This window comes from Apus apus, chromosome 4 (assembly GCF_020740795.1).
Source record: "Apus apus isolate bApuApu2 chromosome 4, bApuApu2.pri.cur, whole genome shotgun sequence".
In the NCBI taxonomy this organism is placed as follows: domain Eukaryota; kingdom Metazoa; phylum Chordata; class Aves; order Apodiformes; family Apodidae; genus Apus; species Apus apus.
In genome coordinates this window covers 7,488,745-7,510,453 of record NC_067285.1, presented here as the reverse complement: position 1 = coordinate 7,510,453, position 21,709 = coordinate 7,488,745, and the positions used below count along the sequence as shown (strand labels likewise).

At 40.6% G+C, this 21,709-nt stretch overlaps 1 protein-coding gene across 1 annotated transcript; it reads left to right on the top strand.

The window, feature by feature from the left end:
- Positions 1–558: 558 nt before the first annotated feature.
- LOC127383934 (pancreatic triacylglycerol lipase-like) lies at positions 559–16,481 on the top strand. Its single transcript, XM_051617685.1, has 12 exons — positions 559–607; positions 1,273–1,427; positions 1,939–2,064; positions 4,176–4,310; positions 5,393–5,501; positions 8,436–8,555; positions 8,789–8,908; positions 10,927–11,045; positions 12,088–12,217; positions 13,320–13,431; positions 14,982–15,149; positions 16,394–16,481. Exons 1-12 carry the CDS (start codon positions 559–561, stop codon positions 16,455–16,457), a joined length of 1,407 nt encoding a protein of 468 aa, XP_051473645.1. The 3' UTR covers positions 16,458–16,481.
- Positions 16,482–21,709: the final 5,228 nt, after the last annotated feature.

Genomic DNA, 21,709 nt, shown 5'->3' with positions numbered 1-21,709 from the left:
CATGGATTTTGGAGTTTTCAGAGAAACTAACCATTAAAGTTGTTTTCCAGCTTAGCTAAAGTGTAATCTGAAATAAATGTTCCTATCTTTTTGGGAACATTTCCAAGGATAAAGCAGACTATAAAGCTGCATGCAAAGTTTGCACACCAGTGCGCAGAGCTTCAAGGCTGCATTGTAAGTATTTCAGATTTTGGGGTTTTTCTTTTACCTTATCAGGTATAAGGTTTCCCAAGACACAGCAGTATAAAGGGGGACAGCAGCTCACAAAGGCATCCTTATGCTAGTTCTAAAGTAGCTACTATCCATCCAATTAGAAGTGTGGCCACGACAGGACAAAAATCACTCTGGATTTAAGCTATGCTTTAGTAGATTTAGGAGCCCCACAATCTCTAGTGCAGCAAAGAGAAAGCTGAATCACACATCTCACAGGGGGTAGACATAGATGCACATTGCAGAGCAGGAAGACACAGCACCCTTTTCACCTTCAGAAAATTTATCACCAGAAAGCTAAGTGTCCTTGCTAGCAAATCCTAGCCACTTCTTTTTCTACTGTTCTAGATGCTTGGAATTTGGATACTTGCACTATTTCTGCTCAACGCAGCAGAAGGTAAGTATATGGGGTTAGTATTTATATGGGTTTCTAGGCTGCTCTATTTTGTGAGATGTTATTCTACACTATGGTGCCTTAAAAATTACCGACTGTGGTTCCATCATTCACTTGCCTGCACAAGAATGGTGAGATAAGTGTGTGTGTCTCTTGTGTTTGCTCTACCAAACCTAAGAAATTATTTGGTGTACCCCTCTTTAGTGGTGGAAATGGGGAAGAAGTAAGGTGAGGACAGTTGAACAGCAGGATAACTTTATGGTCAGCAGAAGCCACTGGCTGTATTGTATGAGATTTCTTGTGTACAGTGTAGCCAGCTGTTGAGCACAGTCTCAAGTTATTGCTGATTATTTGCAATATCGTGTCTTAGTATTAGGAGAAACTCATCAGATGTCTTTGCCTCAGGCAAAGATACCCAAGTTATGGTACAGGACATTCACAGAGGAGCTCCATCAAGTATTTTGTTGATGAGTGATAGGGTGGCTTCTTTCCTTGGGGTAAAATGTAGCATTTGAAGATCCGAGAGAGGACAACTGCTGGTCTTTGCTTTCTGTAAACCACAGGATTTTCAACTGATCAAGAGACCTCTGGAGAAGAGATGCTGTGAGTTCTAACTAGGCTGCCCCACTTCTTTACTCATTCACATATTATTGATTTGTTTGCTACAGGTGAAGAAGTTTGCTTTGACAGGCTTGGATGCTTCTCAGATGATCTACCATGGTCTGGGAGTACAGAAAGACCAGTCCATAAACTACCCTGGGATCCAAAAAAGATAGACATTCACTTTCTCCTGTATACAAGAGAAAATCCTGAAAACTCTCAGGTAAGAAGTGCTGTGATTTAAACATTAGTAAATTACATGCAAGAAGAATAAACACAGACTCCATCTCTGGTCCTGGCAGTGTTAGAAATGGTCAAACCTCCACTTTAGCAAAGAGACAACCACTTCCAGCCCCTTGGCAGAGTCTCCGGGGCAGAATTCTCATCCTATTCCAGCCTTCACAAATCAGTCCCTCTCCCCCCATGTTTTCTGTATGGCCAGTGAGAAGTACTGAGAAGCTGAGCACTTTTAAAGATACCAGGTGCTTTTTTCCACAGTTAGAAGGAAAACACATTAAAAGCAAAGTCTGGGCTGCTCTAAGATATGTGCCAAAGCTCTCTTTGAATGGAGATACAGACCTTAGCCCAGAGTCATGTGAACGATTACAGATGAGTTTAACGTTGTGCAACCTTTAAATGCCTGTACAGACAGGCATGGTTCAGGTCTTTACAATTTTGATGAACTCTTTCCAGAAAGCAGATTGAAAAGTTAATTAATTTAATATCTACAACAGGAGATTGATTCAACTGATCTCTCGACAATCGATTCCTCAAATTTTAACACGAGTAGGATAACCAGATTTATTGTACATGGATTTGTCGATAACGGAGAGGAAAACTGGCTGTCAGACATGTGCAAGGTATGTACCACAGGGAAATCCTGCCCCTGTGAAGTTCCTTAGTTTGTATGTATAAAAATGTTCCTGTAAATTGTTTGTTTTCTTTATTGCTAACCAATTTCTCTCAGGGTACTTGTAGTGGTAAGAAGGGGGAAAAAAGGCCACTTCTTTCCAAATTGTTAGCAGCTTAAATATGTAGCTCTGCATCTTGAGGAAAAGCATGAGGTAAAATGCATCAGATTCTTCTCTTTAGTGCAGTGAGTGACAACAGGCTCAATAAGTCCCTTTTTCTCTTGGTAAAAACAACAGAAACCCTGAAGCAAAATACTGCTTAGAAACGAGGGCAATTCCAGAAAGAACTGCAGGCTCATAACTCTTGCGTCATATTTCTGGAGACAAGAGACAGGTTTCTAGATGCAGAAAGTCCATCACTAAGGCAGAGGCTGCCACGTGGCTGCTGGGGGCTGGGGACATGGCCTGACCATTAACAGAAGCAATAAAGCTGTAGAAATGTACAGCCAGTAGGAACCTCAAGGGGATCACTTTGAGCAAAACTTTCACTCGAGGGCTTGCTATGAACAGTGAATGCAGTAAAGCACTCTGCTTCATTGGCTTTCACTAATGCCCCAAGTTATTTCTTAACCCTGTCCCCATACAAAGTTGCAGTTCCAGCATCCTGGTCTTCTCATATGCTATAAACATTCTTTCTATTGCAGCTGCAGCTAATGAAAACTACTAGCCATACAGCACATAAAGCAAAATGCCTATAGCATTTTTTGGATATTTTTTCAACTATCACACAACTACAATTTTTTCAAAATTCTATACTCCTTTTTTACTTATGAGAACACTATGAAAAACAATGTAAAAGTTCACTGAACACAAGGTATTTCACATTTATTGCATCCTCATTACATGCTTCTCTGATACTACATCAAAAGAAGAGAAAGGAAATTTACTGGATGGTTTGTTATTAAAAAAAATGTTATTACTTTCTGAATGTGTAGGAATAATTGTTGGATTAATAATTTGTTCAGCCTATCAGAAGCAGATAGATGTTTTCTAATTCTCAGCCTCTTATTTTCCACTCTCAGATAATTTTTTTCTAGGGCCTCACAATCCACAACACAGCTCATATTTTGCTTCAGCTACTACCTTAAATTATTTTGATCAGTTTCCACGAGAATTGGGAGACATTAGATAAATATTTAAATTCTCTTTCTATCATGGTAGCCTATGTTTTATTGCAATGCTCCAGTTCATTTAAAACTGGCCTCAGTGAATCTTTTCAGTAAAGAGAGGAGCAAATGGGACTGTGAATACAGCAGCCCTCCTATGTATATGTTATTTACTTTCCTTCCCATTAAGTAACAATCCTGTCTGCACATCTATTTTTACCACTTCTAACATAGCCACAGATGCTTCTATTGCCTTTTCTCTCCTTCACCAGTTGTAATTAGTTTTGCATGCTTTATAACGTCTGAACATAAAGCAAAGAAGAATAAATACACCAAAACTGCTAAAGAAAAATACACTTAGCCAAGCAATCCAGCTCAGAGGAGAAAAGCAAAGCTTCAGATTCTGTGGCAGACAGTAAAGTATCTGCCTGTATATTCACATTCCCAAGTAAAGCCACAAATCTGAAATGAATATTCAGTGACACCAGCAATTTATGCATTCTCTCATAAAAAGACACTCTCTTACAAATCTGTATCAGAAAAATTTGATTCTTATCATAAATAATGTCAGTTCCAATTGAATCTGAATTAAAGTACTTTCAAATCACTTAAGTGAATCAGTATGCGAGTACAGCTCTTGTTTAGTGTTGCATAGGAAGTTTGATCAAAATTAAAAATTAGAAGTATCAGTCTTTATACTCTTTTGCCTTCTGTAAAAAATACTGCTATGGATATTGGAAATAATAGTGTGGCCATTACTGCAGCACCTCACCCTGTCTCAGTGTGGTGTGAGCACTCACATAACCACAAATACAAGCTAAGATCTTGCTTCTCCAAGTGTTCTCTTACAAATTCCTACAGAGTTTATCAGTTGAGCTGTAATAAGCAACATGAATCATTTCCAGACTGTGTTTACTGTGGGACTCTGGTTTTCAATTTTGTTTTACAAAACAGAGGATGCTTTCTGTGGAAGATGTGAACTGCATCTGTGTGAACTGGAAAAGAGGAGCAAGGTGCCAGTACACCCAGGCATCCAACAACGTCCGGGTCGTAGGCGCTGAAATAGCTTATTTTGTAAATGTTCTTATGGTAAGAAACTTGTGGTTATAAAGCTATAATTGTAATGCTGATTTGAAAGAAACTCGATTTGGGAACTTTCACGAATATGATTGTAACAAGCAGAAAACTTTTTCTCCTATTCAGTGATTGGTTTAGAAGTTCTGACTTCTTTTCTTTAAGTTAGAGAACTATGTGACAACAGCAGGGTTAGCCAGATGATGTAGAGCAAGTCCTACAAGACACCCCCACAGTACAGCCAAACAATTGTTAACATGGATCTTAACAGATGTAAAGTGTTGTGTAGTCTTAAATATGGAGAGATAACCAACACAGCAAACTGCCTTTTGACAGAGGCAAAACCTACCAAACAGCTCCTAAGAATGCCAGAAAACCACTGGCAGCCAGTAGCAGCTCTTGGTGAGCAACAACACCTGGGGACAAGTCATCCCCCCCTCAGCTGCTCCAGGGAAAGCTATTGTGCACAGTGCCTAAATCTACAGAAACTGCCATGTGCCCCCTTTCTTAGCCAACTTCACATGGGAAGCAGTGCTTGGTTTGAAGGCTTCTTTTAATCTCAAATGCTTTCAACATACATTTGCCCTAAGTGAGCTATGAATTACTTCAGTAGACATTATGCTGGCTCTGGGAGTGCACTGACCCATATCTCAGTCTCTACACCTGCATTGCAGCTGCTCAATCACTGCCCAAAAAGGCTGAAGGCATCTGTCCTCTCATGTCCTCCTCCAGCTGCAGGTGCTGCCTGACCTGGCCAGTGTAACTAAGAGTTCCTGCCTGGCTCAATCTTGCAAAAAACAGCCCATGAATCTTAAGGGTCCTAGGAAGTAAAAGAGAAACAGAGCCTCTCAGGACTCTATTGACAGAGCTGTCAAGAGTTTTAACAGCCTCCAAACTGGGGCAACAGCTGAATGAGGAATTTTGAAAAATCTGGTTTGGACATAAGTATCTAAATTGGCAAAGAGATGCTGAAATCCCATACAAGTTCCTGAGTCAAATTCCTCTAGGCAAATCAATGTTTCAGCCCCTTTTTATTCTTCCCTGCCACTGCTGGAAACAGATGTAGCAGGTTTTTTTTTTATATTGCTCTTTCTCAGGAAAAATATGAATACTCTCCAGCTGATGTTCACATAATTGGGCACAGCCTTGGAGCACACGTGGCAGGTGAGGCTGGCAAGAGGCGGCCGGGGATCGGGAGAATAACCGGTAAGTCAGGGAGCGAAGCCACCTCCTGCTAAAGACATTGCAGATTAACAAAATGCTGCTGTTCATTTTTCTCCTGTGATTGTAGCTGACTGGGCTGTAGTTTAGTCAGGGGTGATTTGAACAATATAGAACTCGGCCTCTTCTCACAGCACATGGAGAAGGAGTGCCCTGGTAAGCGCGGGAAGACAGTCAGCTCGATGGTTCTCTGTGCAGCACGGGGAGGGCTCCACATGGCTACGGAGCCAGAAGGCTCCCTGCAGCACACCAGCTGCTTTGCTGATGTGACACATGAATGGCTGTGGCAACCTCTGCTGAGCTTTCTCTCTGGTGCTTCAACCTAGCAGTGTCACTGTCCAGACCAGTGCTAGTTTGGAGCACAACTGGAGTGAATGCTGTAACGCAATATTCCGTGTCACTGATAAAAATAAATTCACAGGAACTAGAGTACAACCAGAATGAGCTTTAGCTATCATAGTTGTTTTTCATTATTTGCCCCATGCCAATGTAATAAAACAGACAAGGAGAGTAATCCCTGCCTTCCTTGTCCTAGCAGCTTTTCTCTTGCCATTTTCACCTTACATAATCTGGCCTGAGATAAAGCAACACACCTGATGCCCATCACCCACTGCTTGCAGGTCCCTCCAAAGCAGGCTAGAAGCAGCACAACAGTGAGCAGTTAGTTATTTTGTACTGTAGTTTTGCTAACAAATATAATTTTCCAGAAAAGGATGGATTGACCCTGACGTTTCAGAAGCATAAACTAACCTTCCTGATATATCACCCATTATCATTATGCTTTGCTATGTCTACATAAACTTTTCATCTAGAGGAGTACATATTTTAATTACCTTCTTTTTATTTCCAGCAAACTTTCTAAAGCTTAATTTTGTCACTTAACTGTTGATACACTAAATCTCTGCATTTCCTTGGCAGCAAAAATTGAGTCACAGGGGATTGTGTCTTCTACCCAGATTCAAGTAGACTTAGTAAGAAACTGATACATAGACAAACAGCCAGATTTCAACTGCATCTCATTTTTCTTTGAGGGAGATCAAAGACATTATGTTTACACAATATCTTAGTTTGAGCAACATGAGCTCACTCTTACTTTCCAGATGTCAGAGCTGACTGATCAGACAAACCCTCCCTCCTCACATTTTCACTATGTTCCTAAGTATTAACCTGTCCCTTTTAAGCCTCACTGCATTCCTGAATTTAGACATTTTTAACATGATGATGTTCTCTTAATTTTGGGCCAGCTGTAGTGATTCAGTTTCCACCTCCCCAGGACCAAATTGCTCTGTTGTCTTTCCCTGTTGCGAGTTACACACTCCTTGCTCCCAGAAAGGGAGAAACACCCTCACTACTGCCAAGCTGAGTTTTCCTGTTCAGGTCCTTCAAAAGATGCATTTTTAATTCTGGTTTGTTTCATAGCAGTTCACATATTGTCCACAGACCCTGAGCAGCCTCCACTGGTCCCATAGTGTCTGTGTCTCACAAGATACAACAGACCGAGCCTCTGTGACCATTGGCTCGAAGTGTTGTCATCTTCCTTTTGATCCAACAGCAAGTTTTCATTTTTCAGCTTTTTGGCTTGTAATCTACCCTCTGCCCACACTAGCTGAGAGCAAATGACTCTTGAAGGAGCCATTCTGAAACACTGCAAGACCTAAATGGTGAGAAGGCCTATGGCCAAGAGGCAAAGCGGAGCCCCGCGGAAGCGCAGGTGGGCTCAGTCCTCTGCCCGCAGCAGGAGCATCAGTGCAACACAGCCACTGCAAAACCATTCCCATAGCCCTGCCCTGCAAGGGATAGTCCTCATCTTTCTTAGATTGTGTAACTGACTCTTTAAAAACAAACAAACAACAATCAAGTAGGCATATTTCTTGCAATGTGAATTAATTTCTTAAAAAGATATTCCAGAAACCTCACAAAGCAGAGACGCCATTTCAAGCGTTTTAAAACCTCCAATAATCTCCCAGAGAGCAAAACTGACAAGAAGTATTATCAGCTAAACTCCTGATCAAACCACTGCTTTCTCAAAATACAGGTAACTCACCCTGCAGTCTGAATTCTTTAGCCATTTTTTGACGTGTTCAGCACTTCTAGAGTTTAGAGCTAGGGGCTTGATCTCTTTACTCATCCTGCAGGCTGCGCCAAGGACAGCGGGCATTAAGCAAAGTGACCTTTCATACACAAAAGACAATTCTGGATATTATTAACTCAGCCCTTTCCCATTGTTACTTTTCCTCAGGCACTTCAGGCTTGTACAAATCATCTACAAAATTCAGTCCAAACGCAAAATCAAATCTGCTGCCCAGGGACAACAAGAGATGCAAATATAACGTAGCATAAAAAATTATGCAATTTTGCAAGACTTTATATGCAACTGAAATTGCTGCAGCAATTTGGGAAGCAAATGAATTGTTTTCTGCTAGGGTCGAAAGCAAAGATTGTGACTTCAAAACTAAATGTTTTTCTGAAATCTGACTGGAGCCCAGGTAGGCAGGCTGGTTTCGACACCTCCAAGCACATGGGGTGCTATCAGCATCATTTCTGCTGCAGTACTCTCAAACAAGGTCCTCTAGAAACCATGCAGGTAGTTATGTGGGATGCAGACACAGTAACCTCAATTTCAGCAACATCATTAACGGAAAGTTCAACTACAAAAAAGGCCAAAACCACAAAGTGATATCCAAGTGTTGGGATTTGATAGTGATGCAAAGCAGTAAAATTCAACAGGCTTCACACAGGTAACCTGGGAGAAAAGCCAGTTGGTAAGTGGGAGCACACATAATTTCATTAATGCCTCTGCTACTTAGATCTAAGGCATCATAGGCAACTACATATGTGACATTCATTACACACAATCATGGTGTTATTGATACATCTACATCTCTGGATCTGTACATGAGACTAGTGTTTTTCTTCCAGGACTGGATCCTGCTCAGCCTTATTTTCAAGGTACTCCAATTGAAGTCAGACTGGATAAATCTGATGCAGACTTTGTTGATGTTATCCACACAGATTCAGCTCCCACAATCCCCAACTTAGGTGAGTGCTCAGCTCTGTTGTATTGAAACCAAATTTTTTCATGCCCTGTGGCACTTAAGTATCCTCTTCACTCATCAAGATTCAGTTGTGCAGGATGGTAGATAGACACAGAACAAATACACCACCCTGACCACAAACAGCTCTGAAAATACCAAGCACAGACAAACTTCAAGACAGCAGCTATAGGTACAAGACAATTTTAAACATGCTTACCTCTGCTTTAAATGCTTCAGGTTTTGGCATGAGCCCTGCTGTAGGACATATTGACTTTTATCCAAATGGAGGAAAGGAGATGCCAGGGTGTGCGAAGAACCCTGTTTCACAGATCGTAGATCTCGATGGCATCTGGGAAGGTAAGTGTGTTGATTACATTACAAATTCAGGGGAAGGTCACCCCCTCAAGCTGTATCAACTTAGCTTCCCTTAGTTCAGGTGTTTTGCATTAGCTTTTGGTGTGTTCACCTGCATACACAGCTGCAAAATGTAGTGAAACTGTTAATAGACTCAAACCACATCATTTTCGAGAGTTTATTCAAAAACAAACAAGACAAAGGGTTTGCCTCTGGAAAAAATGCCTCCTCTAAAGTACCTGTGAGCTGAAAGAAAAGTTACTGAAACTGTGCCAAAATTTTTGAAGTGGCTGTAACAACACATTTCACTTTTCACTTTTCATTTCACTTTAGCAGGAGCACAGGGTGGAGCAGGGCAATGATGCTCCCAGCTACTCCTGCTGAGCAATTAATGTTTATTTTTTTTTATTTATTACCTATTGCAATCTGGGTTGCATTAAAGCAAGGTCATTGTGTCTATTTTTAGTCAGCTAAAGAAAGATTGGCATGTAGCTGTTCAAATATACCATTGTTTGTTGTTCTAATGAAAACTACAAGTATTAGAAAATTTCTGTGTCTTTATAAAGTTACATTGCACATAACATTAAAAAAACACAACACAAACAAAGATTTTTGCTGTAGAGATTTTTCAGTATATTATCCAACATCTTTCTTACATTACTACAAACACCTTAAACTCTGGGAATCCATTAACTTACTTGTTATAACTAGCCTTTTCCTCCAGGTTTAATTCAATGCAGCTGGAGACATTACTTTTTTTTTCTTTTTAAACTTGTTATCAACAATGGGGAATTCAAGCATACGCCCAGTTGTGTATGATCTTTTTAACCTAAAGTCAGGAAAAGAAAAGCAACACAAAGGAAAAGAATATATTCATTATTTTTAAGTGTCTCTCTTCCTTAGGCATCCCCCCAAATGATAATAATGGTTTTGTTTTGGAGTCCTCAGCTGGAGCAAATCAGCATTGTCCATGGAAGTTCCTTGTTAAATACTTTGCATTTGGTTCTCTTTTGTTATGGTAATGAACCGGTTGCCTGCAAAAGACCTGCTTCATGCAGCTCTCCTTTCTATGATGAAACTCGGTCAGATGGTTTGAATACACGTTTGTGAGGGGAGGGCTGGGCTACGCTGAGCTGCACAGTACAACAGTACAGTCAGTCTTTACAAAGCATTTCAACTTTATACCTGTTGAGTCAATGACATGCCTTAGAGCATCAATTTATTGCAAAAGCAAGTTTCCAACCTTATGTTTCATACTCTAAGAATTGTAATGAGGCTTTGGAAGAAGAATGATGCATCCCGATGACATGGCCAGGGCTGTGGCAGGACCCTTTCATAGGAAATCATAGGGGTTGGAAGGGACCTCTGGAGATCATCAAGTCCAGCCCCCCTGCTGCAGCAAGAACACCCAGGGCAGATCACACAGGAACACATCCAGACAGGTCTTGAAAGCCTGCAGAGAAGGAGACTCCACAACCTCTCTGGGCCGCCTGTCCCAGGGCTCTGTAACCTGCACAGTAAAGAAGTTTTTCCTCATGTTGAGGTGGAGCTTCCTGTGTTGTCACTTGGTGCTGTTTCTCCTCCTCCTGTCACAGGCACCACTGAAAAGAGACTGGCCCATTCTTGACACCCACCCTGCAATATTTATAGACATTAATCAGGTCCCCTCTCAGTCTTCTTTTCTCAAGACTAAACAGCCCCAGGTCTCTCAGCCCTTCCTCGTATGACAGATGTTCCAGTCCCTTTGTCATCCTCGTAGCCTCTGTTGGACACTTTTCAGCATATCCCTGTCCCTCTTGAAGTGGGGAGCCCAGAACTGGACACAATACTCCAGATATGGTCCTACTAGGGCAGAGTAGAGGAGGTGGAGAACCTCTCTTGACCTGCTGCCCACACTGTTCTTGATGCGTTCCAAGATACTATTGGCTGTCTTGGCCACGAGGACACACTGCTGTCCCATTGATAACTTTCCTCAAATAGTAAAAGAAAGGAAGAACTAACCTGGGCACATCTTTTCACAGGAACTCGGGACTTTGTGGCTTGTAATCATTTACGGAGTTACAAGTATTACTCAGACAGCATTATCTACCCTGATGGATTCCTAGGCTATTCTTGTGCTTCATATGAGCTTTTTCAATCCGTAAGTATTTCTCAGAGTCTCAGGATGGGCCATATAAAAAAGGGGCTCTTACTTAGACATCTGAAATTCTATTTATACTAGTTTGCACCCAACAAGTGCATCTGTAAGAGAAGTAACTGTGAAGAAATCTACGGTACTATAGCTCGTGCAGCTGACATGGGTCAAACATGAAAAGGCAAGATAAAAACAGGGATACAAGGAGGAGGAGAGCCTGCCCCCTTAATCACCTAAGGTATTTATCTAACAGCAGTGACTGTAATCCCAATGACTGTAGCTGGTGAGCTTTCAAACACAGCTTAAACATCTTCTTTTCAAAACAACAAGTAAATCACATGTGATGGCCTGATGGGGGTCAGTCCATGGTCCTTTGGTGACTTAAGATGGCCTCAGGGCCAAAGTGTAATGTTTTATGGACTAGGTCAGGAAGCCCTTCCCTATTCTAGATTGGGACACAGGGAACTACAGGCCAAGAGAAGCAGGGAATTAAGGGGCTGATATTCCACAGGCAGCACAGACAGAGGTATTAACCTACATAGTGCTTTGATCGACTTGCATATGTTCTGAGCAGGTGTTAGAGATCACACTTCTCAGACCACTCTGGGAGAAGGTGACTACCTGCTTCTCTCATGGTAGTAGAAATCTGCTTTCACAACAAAAATGAGCTTTGTTTTCAAGACAAAGCTGTTCTTGACCCAACATGAAGGTAAAAGGAGACAGTATTTTTTCTCATCAGTTGCTGGGAAGGACACCTCCTTCTCCCTGCTTCAGTTCAAGACTGCTCAAGGATGTCACTGCTGTGGCTGGATTGAGCCAAATGGCATGAAATTAAAAAAAAAGAGCCCTTAAAAATCAGAGACTTTGGGAAAGCTGGCTAGCTTACAGGATCTTTTTCAAGTCACAGAATGGGTTACTTGAAATTTGTTGCTGCTGTGACACGGGGCCAGTTAGGTGGGTATGTTAAAAATAAGTTGTGTGACTGACTATTTTTTTCTTTGGCTGGCTGGATAATTTTATTAATAGATGTATTTTTTTTTTTCACTAGGGAAGCTGTTTCCCATGCCCACGAGAGGGATGTCCAAATATGGGTCACTATGCAGATAAATTCAAAGACAAAAATAAATACAATTTTCAGAAATTTTACCTGAATACTGGAGAGGCCAAAGATTTTCCTCGTGAGTTTTGATTGCTTCCATTGCTACCTACTCCTTGTAAACAAACCTTTCTATTTTCCTGTTTTACAATTAATTTTAACAGATTAACAGACCTCATGACAGTGCCATGGCTCTTCAGTTCTTCATGCCTTTTCCTCTTTTGCCCCAGTGCAAGTGCTGGACTCTCTAGTTCAAGAAAGATGTTGACAAACTTACGGAGTCCAGTGAAGGTCACTGAGATGTCTAGTGGGCTCCACCACAAGGTGCATAGGGAAATGAGGGATAGGCAATGCATAAAAGTTGCAGCAAGTGACATTTTTATGAAATTGTATGAAAATTACTGTCACAAGGACAGTGGTTAAATGCAGGAAGCAGGGCTGGGAGATACTGTAAAGCCTGTCTTTAGAGATATTCAAAACTCCATTTGACAAAAGCCAAAAGCAAGCTGATCAAAGCTAGTCCTGCTTTGAAAAGTGAATGGCCCACTCAACCTCCTTTGAAACCTAGGTTACCCTCAATATCAGCTCTCACAAGATGGTTCTTCCTTTTTAAACAAGAGCTGGAGAGAGAAGAGCTGCTTTTGCAAATTGTGTGTTAAAAGGAAGTCCCTCCCCACAAAAAAAAAAAAATATTCTCCTTGAGCTTCAGAAACTTTTTACAATAATTTTAAACTGTTTATATTCTGGTATGTATCCATACTTATTCCCAACACCTTCTTTGCAACTACACTGGCTATGAAAAAGTTCACAATCAAAATGCTGGGATGGAGACTGTGTTTAGTGTGTTAGGGACTAGCTTTTTTCTGTTTTTTTTTCTTTCTCCCAGAAAGGAACACGGGTTGACCTCATTAGGACATAATGACAGATCTGACTCACTGGTGTTTTGTGTTTGTTTTGCATGGTTATAATCCAAGGGCAGCAGGGAGCACCACGATTCAGGTGTGAGAGAGCATTGTGTTAACCCCTGTCAGCCTGTGATGTAGCCTTGAGCTGAAAGTGAAAGGCAATGATAATTTTCTTTTGCTTTCAAATAACACTGTTCAGACCCCAAAAAGCAACACTTGATATTTTTGAGACTGTTTCTCCCTGGGTACAATCTAATTTGCTGTATTTCTTCTGTGTAGTTTGGAGGTACAAAGTAACTGTGACCCTCTCTGGAAAAAAAAAAGTTAAAGGATATATAAATATTGCCCTGTATGGAAATGATGGGAACACAAGGCAACATCAGATCTTCAAGTAAGTTCAAAATTCAATCAAAAAGAAATTTCAGTTCTAGAATGTGTAATTATATTTTCAATTAATATTTCTGTTAAAATTGGTCCTCTTTTACAGAGCACATTCTACCCCCAGATAAAGCTCCCTGATGTAAATGCAGGGAGAATTCACTCACTCTGGATTTGAAGGCAAAAGTTCAGGACGCAGGATTTAAAAATGTTAGAATTTGATGTCACTTGTTTGCTGTACCACCAAGGACTTGCAGGACCTATGTTAGAGGGTTCTAATCTCTTTGTCTTTCACAGCCTCATAAAATGTTGCTGCTAAAGCTACCTCATGCTTTATTACTACTTTTTGTGGCTCATAACTTCACCTGCTTACACTGAGGCTGCTTGTTTGCCTCATGTGGTTTTTATTTACATTCTTGTTTCAACTAAAATATCTGAGATTATGAAGAACAAGGAGAAGGCACTTTGAGATGGGTTTTGCATATATTTTTGTTTTGTTTATTGAGAACCATTACTTCTACTTTTCCAAGAAGGATTTCACATCTGCAGGTGTTTGCTGTCAGCTGATCCCCATTTGCCAGCATCCATGCATTCACCTGAGCTCAGCCTGCCAGTATTGAATGCACTCCAGCACTCTCCAGCTGCTATTTGCAGGGCCTGTGTTAACACAACTGATGGAAGTCCATTTTTTTCCAAAGCAAACCTTGCTCTGACGTACCAGGCAAAACTGTGAATCCAGCAAAGAAACAAAAAGGCAAAGGGACTTTGTCCTGTCTCATTGTTTCCACTACCATAAGCCTTACAGTATGGAGGAGAGTTAACATCCTCCTCCAAAGGCAGTCTTCCTCAAGAAGCTTATGAAAATTATAAAGGTTTTTTCTGGGTGATCTCACTGGGTCCTCTGCTTTTTGGCCCCTCCTGTGTCTCTGTGTTCATAACAGTTCTGCAGTGATAAAGACATCACATGTTCTTGATTTCCTACAGCAGGGATAGATTTAAGAGCACGGGGGTGGGAGGGTAAAAGGAAGAAGATCCAAGAAACTTTGGCAAGTATTCAGTGAGAATTAGTAGCAGAAGCCATTTAGAGCTTGCTATATTGATAAATGGCCAGGTTAAAGCTATGGTGACCCAAGAGCAGAAGCGCATTTGACTAGGCCAAGGTGCTGCAAGTCTGAGAATCTCTGCTAAACAACCAGGCTGAGCAGCTAGGGCATAATTCTTCTAGGCCATCCCAAACAAATCCAACATCACATTAATTAACATTAAATTTAAAATTCTTATGTGCAAAAATCCCTGCCTTACATAATCAACAGGGAGCAAGATCTACCTTCTCTACAGGGTTTGTCTTGCCATCAGGTCTACCTGCCTTTGCCTCTGACAAACATTGATTTGGGATATATTATGTTGGAAAACTAGCAGTAATGTTGCTACCGTACTACAAGATAAATATTATTTCTGTACTAACTTTCTGCTCACTTGCTACTACAGCCAATCCGTTGACAGGACTACTAAATAATATTAAAAGCCAGGATGCCTCACTCCATAAAATGTTATTTTTCACAGGGGAACCCTCAAACCAAGCAACACTTACACAAGCTTCATTGATGCAGAAGTTAATGTTGGAACAGTTACAAAGGTTAAATTCCTTTGGAACAACAACATGATAAATCCAACTTTTCCTAAACTAGGAGCTGCAACTATCACAGTACAAGTTGGACAAAATGGAACAGAGTAAGTATATCCATTGTGAAAATCCTGGGGATTTTCACTTGGGATGATAGATGACATAATTATATGAGGGGTGAAAGAACCTTCACAAGAAAAGCTATTGAAAGCATTCAAAAACTCTCAAGAAAACCTTTTCTTTCCTTCCTTTCAAGACACTGTTCATCCATAGTTCAGTTCACTCCTAGTTCAACCCTTTGCCTTAAATAGCTTCAAAGAAAAACTTAAAATATTCCCAGGCTTCAGAAGAACAAACTTCCTGTACAACCCTTTGGGTAAGAAGAATTAGTCCTGGCTGGGATTATCAGCATCATTCTTGCCATGTTCCTACTCACTGACCACAAGAACTGGTCATCTGTGTGAGCTTGCATTATGACGTCTGACCCACTGTCAGCTGGAACCAGTGGAAGTTTTCCATTGATATTGATGGTCTCTGAGATCATGATTGACAAGAGAGAACCATGACATAAAGCCTGCCCTTCCAGTGAGCAACACGTTGGAAGCTGCACTTAAAATCCTAAATCTAAAGTTGAGGGAAACAGGATAAAACTGACTTCTGTACACTTCATGGAATCTGGCCTGGATGCTCAGATTGTGAAATGTGATTTACAGATCCAGTTTTACTCATTTTCTTGGACTTTTTAACCCCTTCATTGGCTTGATCACTTACTTTATTTCACCCACCACATGATTAGGTATCTAGAAAAGGAAGTACAGGATATGTTTGAGATCCATATAAAAATTAATCATTAAAATGCCAACACTTAAAAGACAAAACAGGAGATAGAAACAGTTTCAAGCAAAGGAAGATTATTTCAACCCAGCATCATTACCTTTGAGCAGAGCTCCTCAACCCAGTTGGAGCTCCCGTTCACCAAGGCACATTGCTGATGAAGTGTATTGCTCTAGGTATGTGCTCACTCTTTGACTGACTCATGCTCTTTGCACAAGTAGTTGTGACCATCTGCATAGTGATGGCAGCACAAAATCTGAAAAAAAAAAACAAAACAAAAGAAAAGAAACAACTCAAAACCAAAACTGTTAAATCAAAAAGAAGGCAGGCAGTGAACCAGAATGAATACAACCCACCAATTCTTTCTCCAGCAGTAATATTATTTCAAACTGAGGAGCTCAAAATGTTGTGTTCAGTTGTGTCAAATGACAAGTTGACTTACATTTTAAAAATCCTTTCATATAATCTCAACAGATACTGATGATTCAAGGGGCTTGTTTGTTTTTTTTTCCTTCAGATTCCGTTTCTGTGGTTCCGAGAAAGTGAGGGAGGATGTTCTGCAAACTCTTACTGCTTGCTAACACTACAAATGGATGCCCAAGACCTTGTTACCAATAAAAGCTTCTCATGCATAAAGCACTGGAGTCTGCAGTCACTGCAGCTGTAATACTGACAATTTGTGTTGGGGCTTCTTTGCTGGCTTTGTTGGGGGGGTGTGGATACCTCTCCATAGACAGAAGTTTTAAGAGTGAATGAGCCAAAACCCATTAAAAAATTCCCCTGATTTCAGCTTGTTTCAAAATAATCTCAGACAAGAAGAGGAAAAGGAGCAGGTAACAGAATCTGGGAAGTGGCACCTGGGAACCAAGAGAAAGCAGACCTGCTTGTGAGTAGGAGGAAAGGATTAAGGAAGCTGAAGTTCTTAATCCAGCTGAAGGCTAAACTCAGAATTAGCATGAGGTAAAGATGAAGCAGAGATAGGAGGGCAAGTAGTTCCAAAATGAGGGCAGAAGTTCAATTTTAATTACTTGTGAGAGATGGAACAGTGAACATGATGGAGAACTGGTAGAGTGTTTTGCTGTGTTAACACTGAACTAAGCTTGTACCATATGATATAGACAGAATTCATTCGAGAAAGCTGCATAGCAGATTTCAGTTAGTGGAGTTCCACTTAAATACTTATAATCAGAAGGATCACCAAAGTGTTCTGGCATCCCAGATGCTGGCCCTCAGCCTTGAACAAAACTGCCAGATGATGTGGTCATAACAGGTAATGCAAAGAGGGAGTCACTTCTTTCTCTGCTTTTTGATAAACACGTTCAGCTGAAGAGTGGACACTTCACAGATTCATTTTTGGCCCTAACCTAATCTTGTCTGAGCTCCCTCAGCCTGAGAGAATATCCCCCAGCAATTTCAGTTTTAGTCAGAGATGGGCAGGCTTGGTTTTAGGTTTAAAAACTTTTAAAAATGCACTTGTTGTTCTTGCCCAGATTAAAAGGCACTACCCAATTGTGCTGACCTAGGAGCATGATATGAATCAAATTTGGATCTGGAGAATCACTGTTTTCTGAGTCCCTGAAACCTTGCCCTAGGGAGGATAACTGGGAATAAATGTGAATTACTAAAGGGGTCAGCACGTGCTATGCTGTTGTAGATGTGCAGGGTATTAAAATGTTAAGCCAATTTCTTGTCCAAATTCTCTCACGGGGGAAAAACGAGTGGTTTTCACCCTAATGATGTTACCTGTGTCTTCCCTTCATGACACTGCTCCTCCCCCTGTGCAGCTCCCCATGGCAGCAGCAAGTACATGGCCAAGTTTGCTTTGTGTATTTTTTTACCAGCCTATGCTGTCCACGAGGGTTATAACTTAACACTTATTTTGGCTACAGTTTTTCCCATCTGTGGTCAGCCTTATAGCAGTAGAATAAGAAAGTAAGATTTAACAAGTTCAAGGATATAAATTGTCCTGCATCAGGTAAGTCCAGTTCTGGGTTGCTCCTGCAATGCCTTTCTTGTCTCTCTGCAGCTGCACAACAACAGCTGTGCAGGAGGCAGAAGATCCAGCCGCAGGACTCTACACAATTCCACATTTTAACTCCCAGGAGGAACATACATCCCTTCTCCAGGGAGATAAACAGTTAGAGGTTCACTCAGAGGACGCTCAGCTATAGACAGAGGAGCTGGTATCTGGGGTGGGGTTCCACGTACCTCACATCCCTCTGGCATCACCTGCTTCCTTCTGCCTTGACAGCTTGTCCCTTCTAGAATTGGCTTCCTGATCTCAGTACCTCCTGCTGAGGAAACCATAACAGGGTTAGTAAGTTCCTATCACTGCAGAAGAGTTTCTCCTTTCTCTTTTGTTCCTTTACCTTAGTAAAAGCTGATTCTTGCCTACACAATTGTTTTGACAGTCATGATATTCTCTGCATTATCCTTTGCCATAGCCACTTCAGCAGCCCATGTAATTTTAACAAACACCTAACAGAATCAAGACATTAAAGTTGACAATAGCATAATAAAAAAATCTCCTTTTAATAATGAACTGGAGCTGCCGTCATCTTGGTTTAGCAGAGCAAAATCTCTCCCCCCCCTTCCGAACACTTTACAAAGCTATTACATAAAATGCAATGTTAAATGAACAACAAATCACTTTCCCTTTAGCTAGCTTTTAATGCTAATGGTGCTACTTATTCCTGACCTTTTGAAATATTAGATTTTTTAAATGACAACATAAAAAGAATTCTTGTTTGGAAACGCAAGCGACTTTAAACCACATGTTATTACTTGTAAGTATAGCATGCAGATGCATCATTCATTTCAGTGTCCCATTTATGCCTAATTGGTATATATTTCAGTTGACATATATTGTTCTCCTGCAAACGTGTCAAATTCCTTAACGATGTCGGTGACAAAAGCAAAGTGCTTGAGATATATAAATTATGCTCTTTACCATATAATCATTCTTATCTATCAGGAACGCTATTTGTGACAAATCATGTTGAAAAATACACACTAAAGTGATGATTATTTTATTTTTTTTTTAAGCTTTAATATCACAGCATTCATGGCAAGTCTTTGATTGAATCCTTAAATGTAGAAATGTTTTGGGTTTTATCTGCATCATTTTGCAGCTTTTGAAAAGCTCACTTTATTTATTAAAGGAAGAGTAGCACAGCGCAGATCTTAAAATGTGTCTTTTGTTATCAGCATAAGAAAACAAATGGGCTATAATTGTGGATATGGAATGAGTAATTTGGTGAACAACACTTTATGCTGTAGTTTAGGTTTTATAATTCCTGCCAGAAATTACTATTATTTTGTTGGTGGGCAGCATGACAATCAGAATTTTAAATACAGGAGCTACTTAGGCCACGTATTTTCATTACATTTTAGATTGCCATGTGCAATGTATTTCTCTCCTATATTACAAATCATCTGAGAACAATAAAAAAAAAAAAATTGAAGATTTCATGTGACTCTAATTATTACTGAGATACAGCAGAGCTCATTGTTGTCTTTAGACAGTGCTGTCAATAGTCATTACTTTGCTCCATAAATCAGTGGATAATGAGGTTCTATCTTCCAAGAAATATTTGAGCATATCTTAATTTGGCATTGATGAATTCTCCTTCCTGAACCTCTTGAGGTTGTTTTTAATCTGGTTTGTCACATTAGAGCTTTCATCACCTAGCCACAGCTGACAGTGTTTATGTATGCATATTTATTTCCATACCTTTCTGGGATGTGACCTCAGAGGTTGCAAACAGGAATTTTATTGTGTTATGCCTGCAGGCTATTTTGTTCTTAATTTGGGTGTAAATCACAAGCTATTTTGCCACACCCTCATACCTCAGAAACATATAGTCAGTGCAGTTGTATTTAATTGTGGAAAAACAAGGCTAAACTTTTTCAAATTTTGATACTTTTAAAAATTGGAAACAGTTTCTTTGACAAAAGATGTATTTACTTGAGGAAGATATTGTATTTTGCATAAAAAAATGTATATGATAAGTTCAGATGCCCATTTTTTTCCTCTGCAAAGGCTCTCAAATTTGAAGACAATGAAAGGGTAAAGTCTACCAGCATTTTCAATTGGTCAAAGCAGAAGGCTTTAGCAGGGGGCAGAGGCAGAAAGGAGAAGGTCAATGTGATGCTCCCACAGCCTTAAATTAAAAAATACTAACAATGGCCTACATGCCACTTACTTCTAAATTGTGCCTGTATACCAACAGAACCAAGAAGCAAAGTACTCTTTAAATTAGTCTAAATGTTGTATTGAATTATGCAGTAATAATGGAGTGGCTCCTACAACTTGCTAGCATGTTGAAGACATTATGTGAGACCCAAAGACAAAAGTTGCATTCAAGTCCCTCTTCATGCCACGGCCCATGTAATTATTATTGTGGTACATATCCTACGAAAAAATCTTACCTTTAACTGCAATAAGTGGCTAATTGCTTCACATCAAACCAATTAGGGAGGTGAAGGGGGAAAGAAGGGGATCTAAACCCCCAAAGCAATGCACTTCTTTGCACAGTAATTCTCATTATTTTAATTTTGCTTATAGATTTACATAAACATGACTCTCACACTCATTAAAAATAACAACAATGAACAGTACTGGCAGCTTGATTGCCTCAGTTTGGGGTGTGCATTTTCAGAGTTTGGATTTCCCTTGGGAGTGCTGATTCTCCTTTTTGGAAAGTCGGGTGCCATTTCTCTGTCAGAATGCATGCAGGAGGAATATAGTCATCACCTTCATTACGTGGGATGTAAAACACAGTGAGCATGTGTGTGTCTTGCCTGAGATGATGGAAGAGCAGAAGCCACCCCCTTCTTCTCTGAACTCTGAGCATGGTGTTTGCTGATAGCAGCCCAAGTCAGGCTACAGAAACTTCCCAAGGAGCTTCTTAAAAAGAAACCTACACTTGTTTTAGACTGACTGCCTTTTCCTTGCTGTCCTTAATTCCTTAATCAAACACCAACCATCTCTCATTTGATGAGGGAATAAAAATCAAGGTGAGAGAAGCAGGAAAGAGTTTATCCATCACCTTCGGCTCTACCAAGGCTGCTGTCAGTCCCCTGGGAGGGTCTATGGCCTGACCTCACATCTCTCCCCAACCTTTTTCATCTCCCCTTTGCTTGCAGTTTGGGCACTGGTGCCATCTGACAGTTTCACAGCCCTGCAAAGGCACAGTAAATTCAGTGGGGAGTCAGAGAGGAGGATGTGTTACCTTCCCTGCAACCTCAGCCTGCAGTCATGCACACGTGCATCTCCCACAAAACGCAAGGAGGGAGAGCTTGGGAAAGGAGGCTTCTCCTCTTCAGTAAAGAGAGACTGAAGATCCTTAAGCCTTTGCTTTCATTCAAAAAAGAGCCAAAATGTCTTCACTGCGTCATGGAAATCAGCCTCTCAGTTCTCCCACTGAAGCTCAATTACAGACCCTCTCCCAGGAGCTGCAATAGGGGGGACACTGAAGGGCAGTTCATGGTAGTGACATGCCAGTCCTTGCTGGGTTGGAAGGGATGGCAACACAGCAGAAAAGGGCAATTGTGGAGGATTAGAAGCTTCTTTTTAATCAAGGAAACTGTTAAAAGTGAAAAGCGACTGCACTAAAGAATAATTCTCCTTTTGACCCCCAGAGAAAGAGGTGCCTAATGAAAATATATGATCACGGGCAGTGTGAAGATAACTGTCTGATCAGATAATGGGATTGTTTTCAGTGATAAGAATGAATCCATTACTAATGCAAATAACGATAATAATTATAATTTGCAATACAGTAAAAATCACCTAGTCTACCTCCTCCTCTGACAGGAGACTGTATAATAA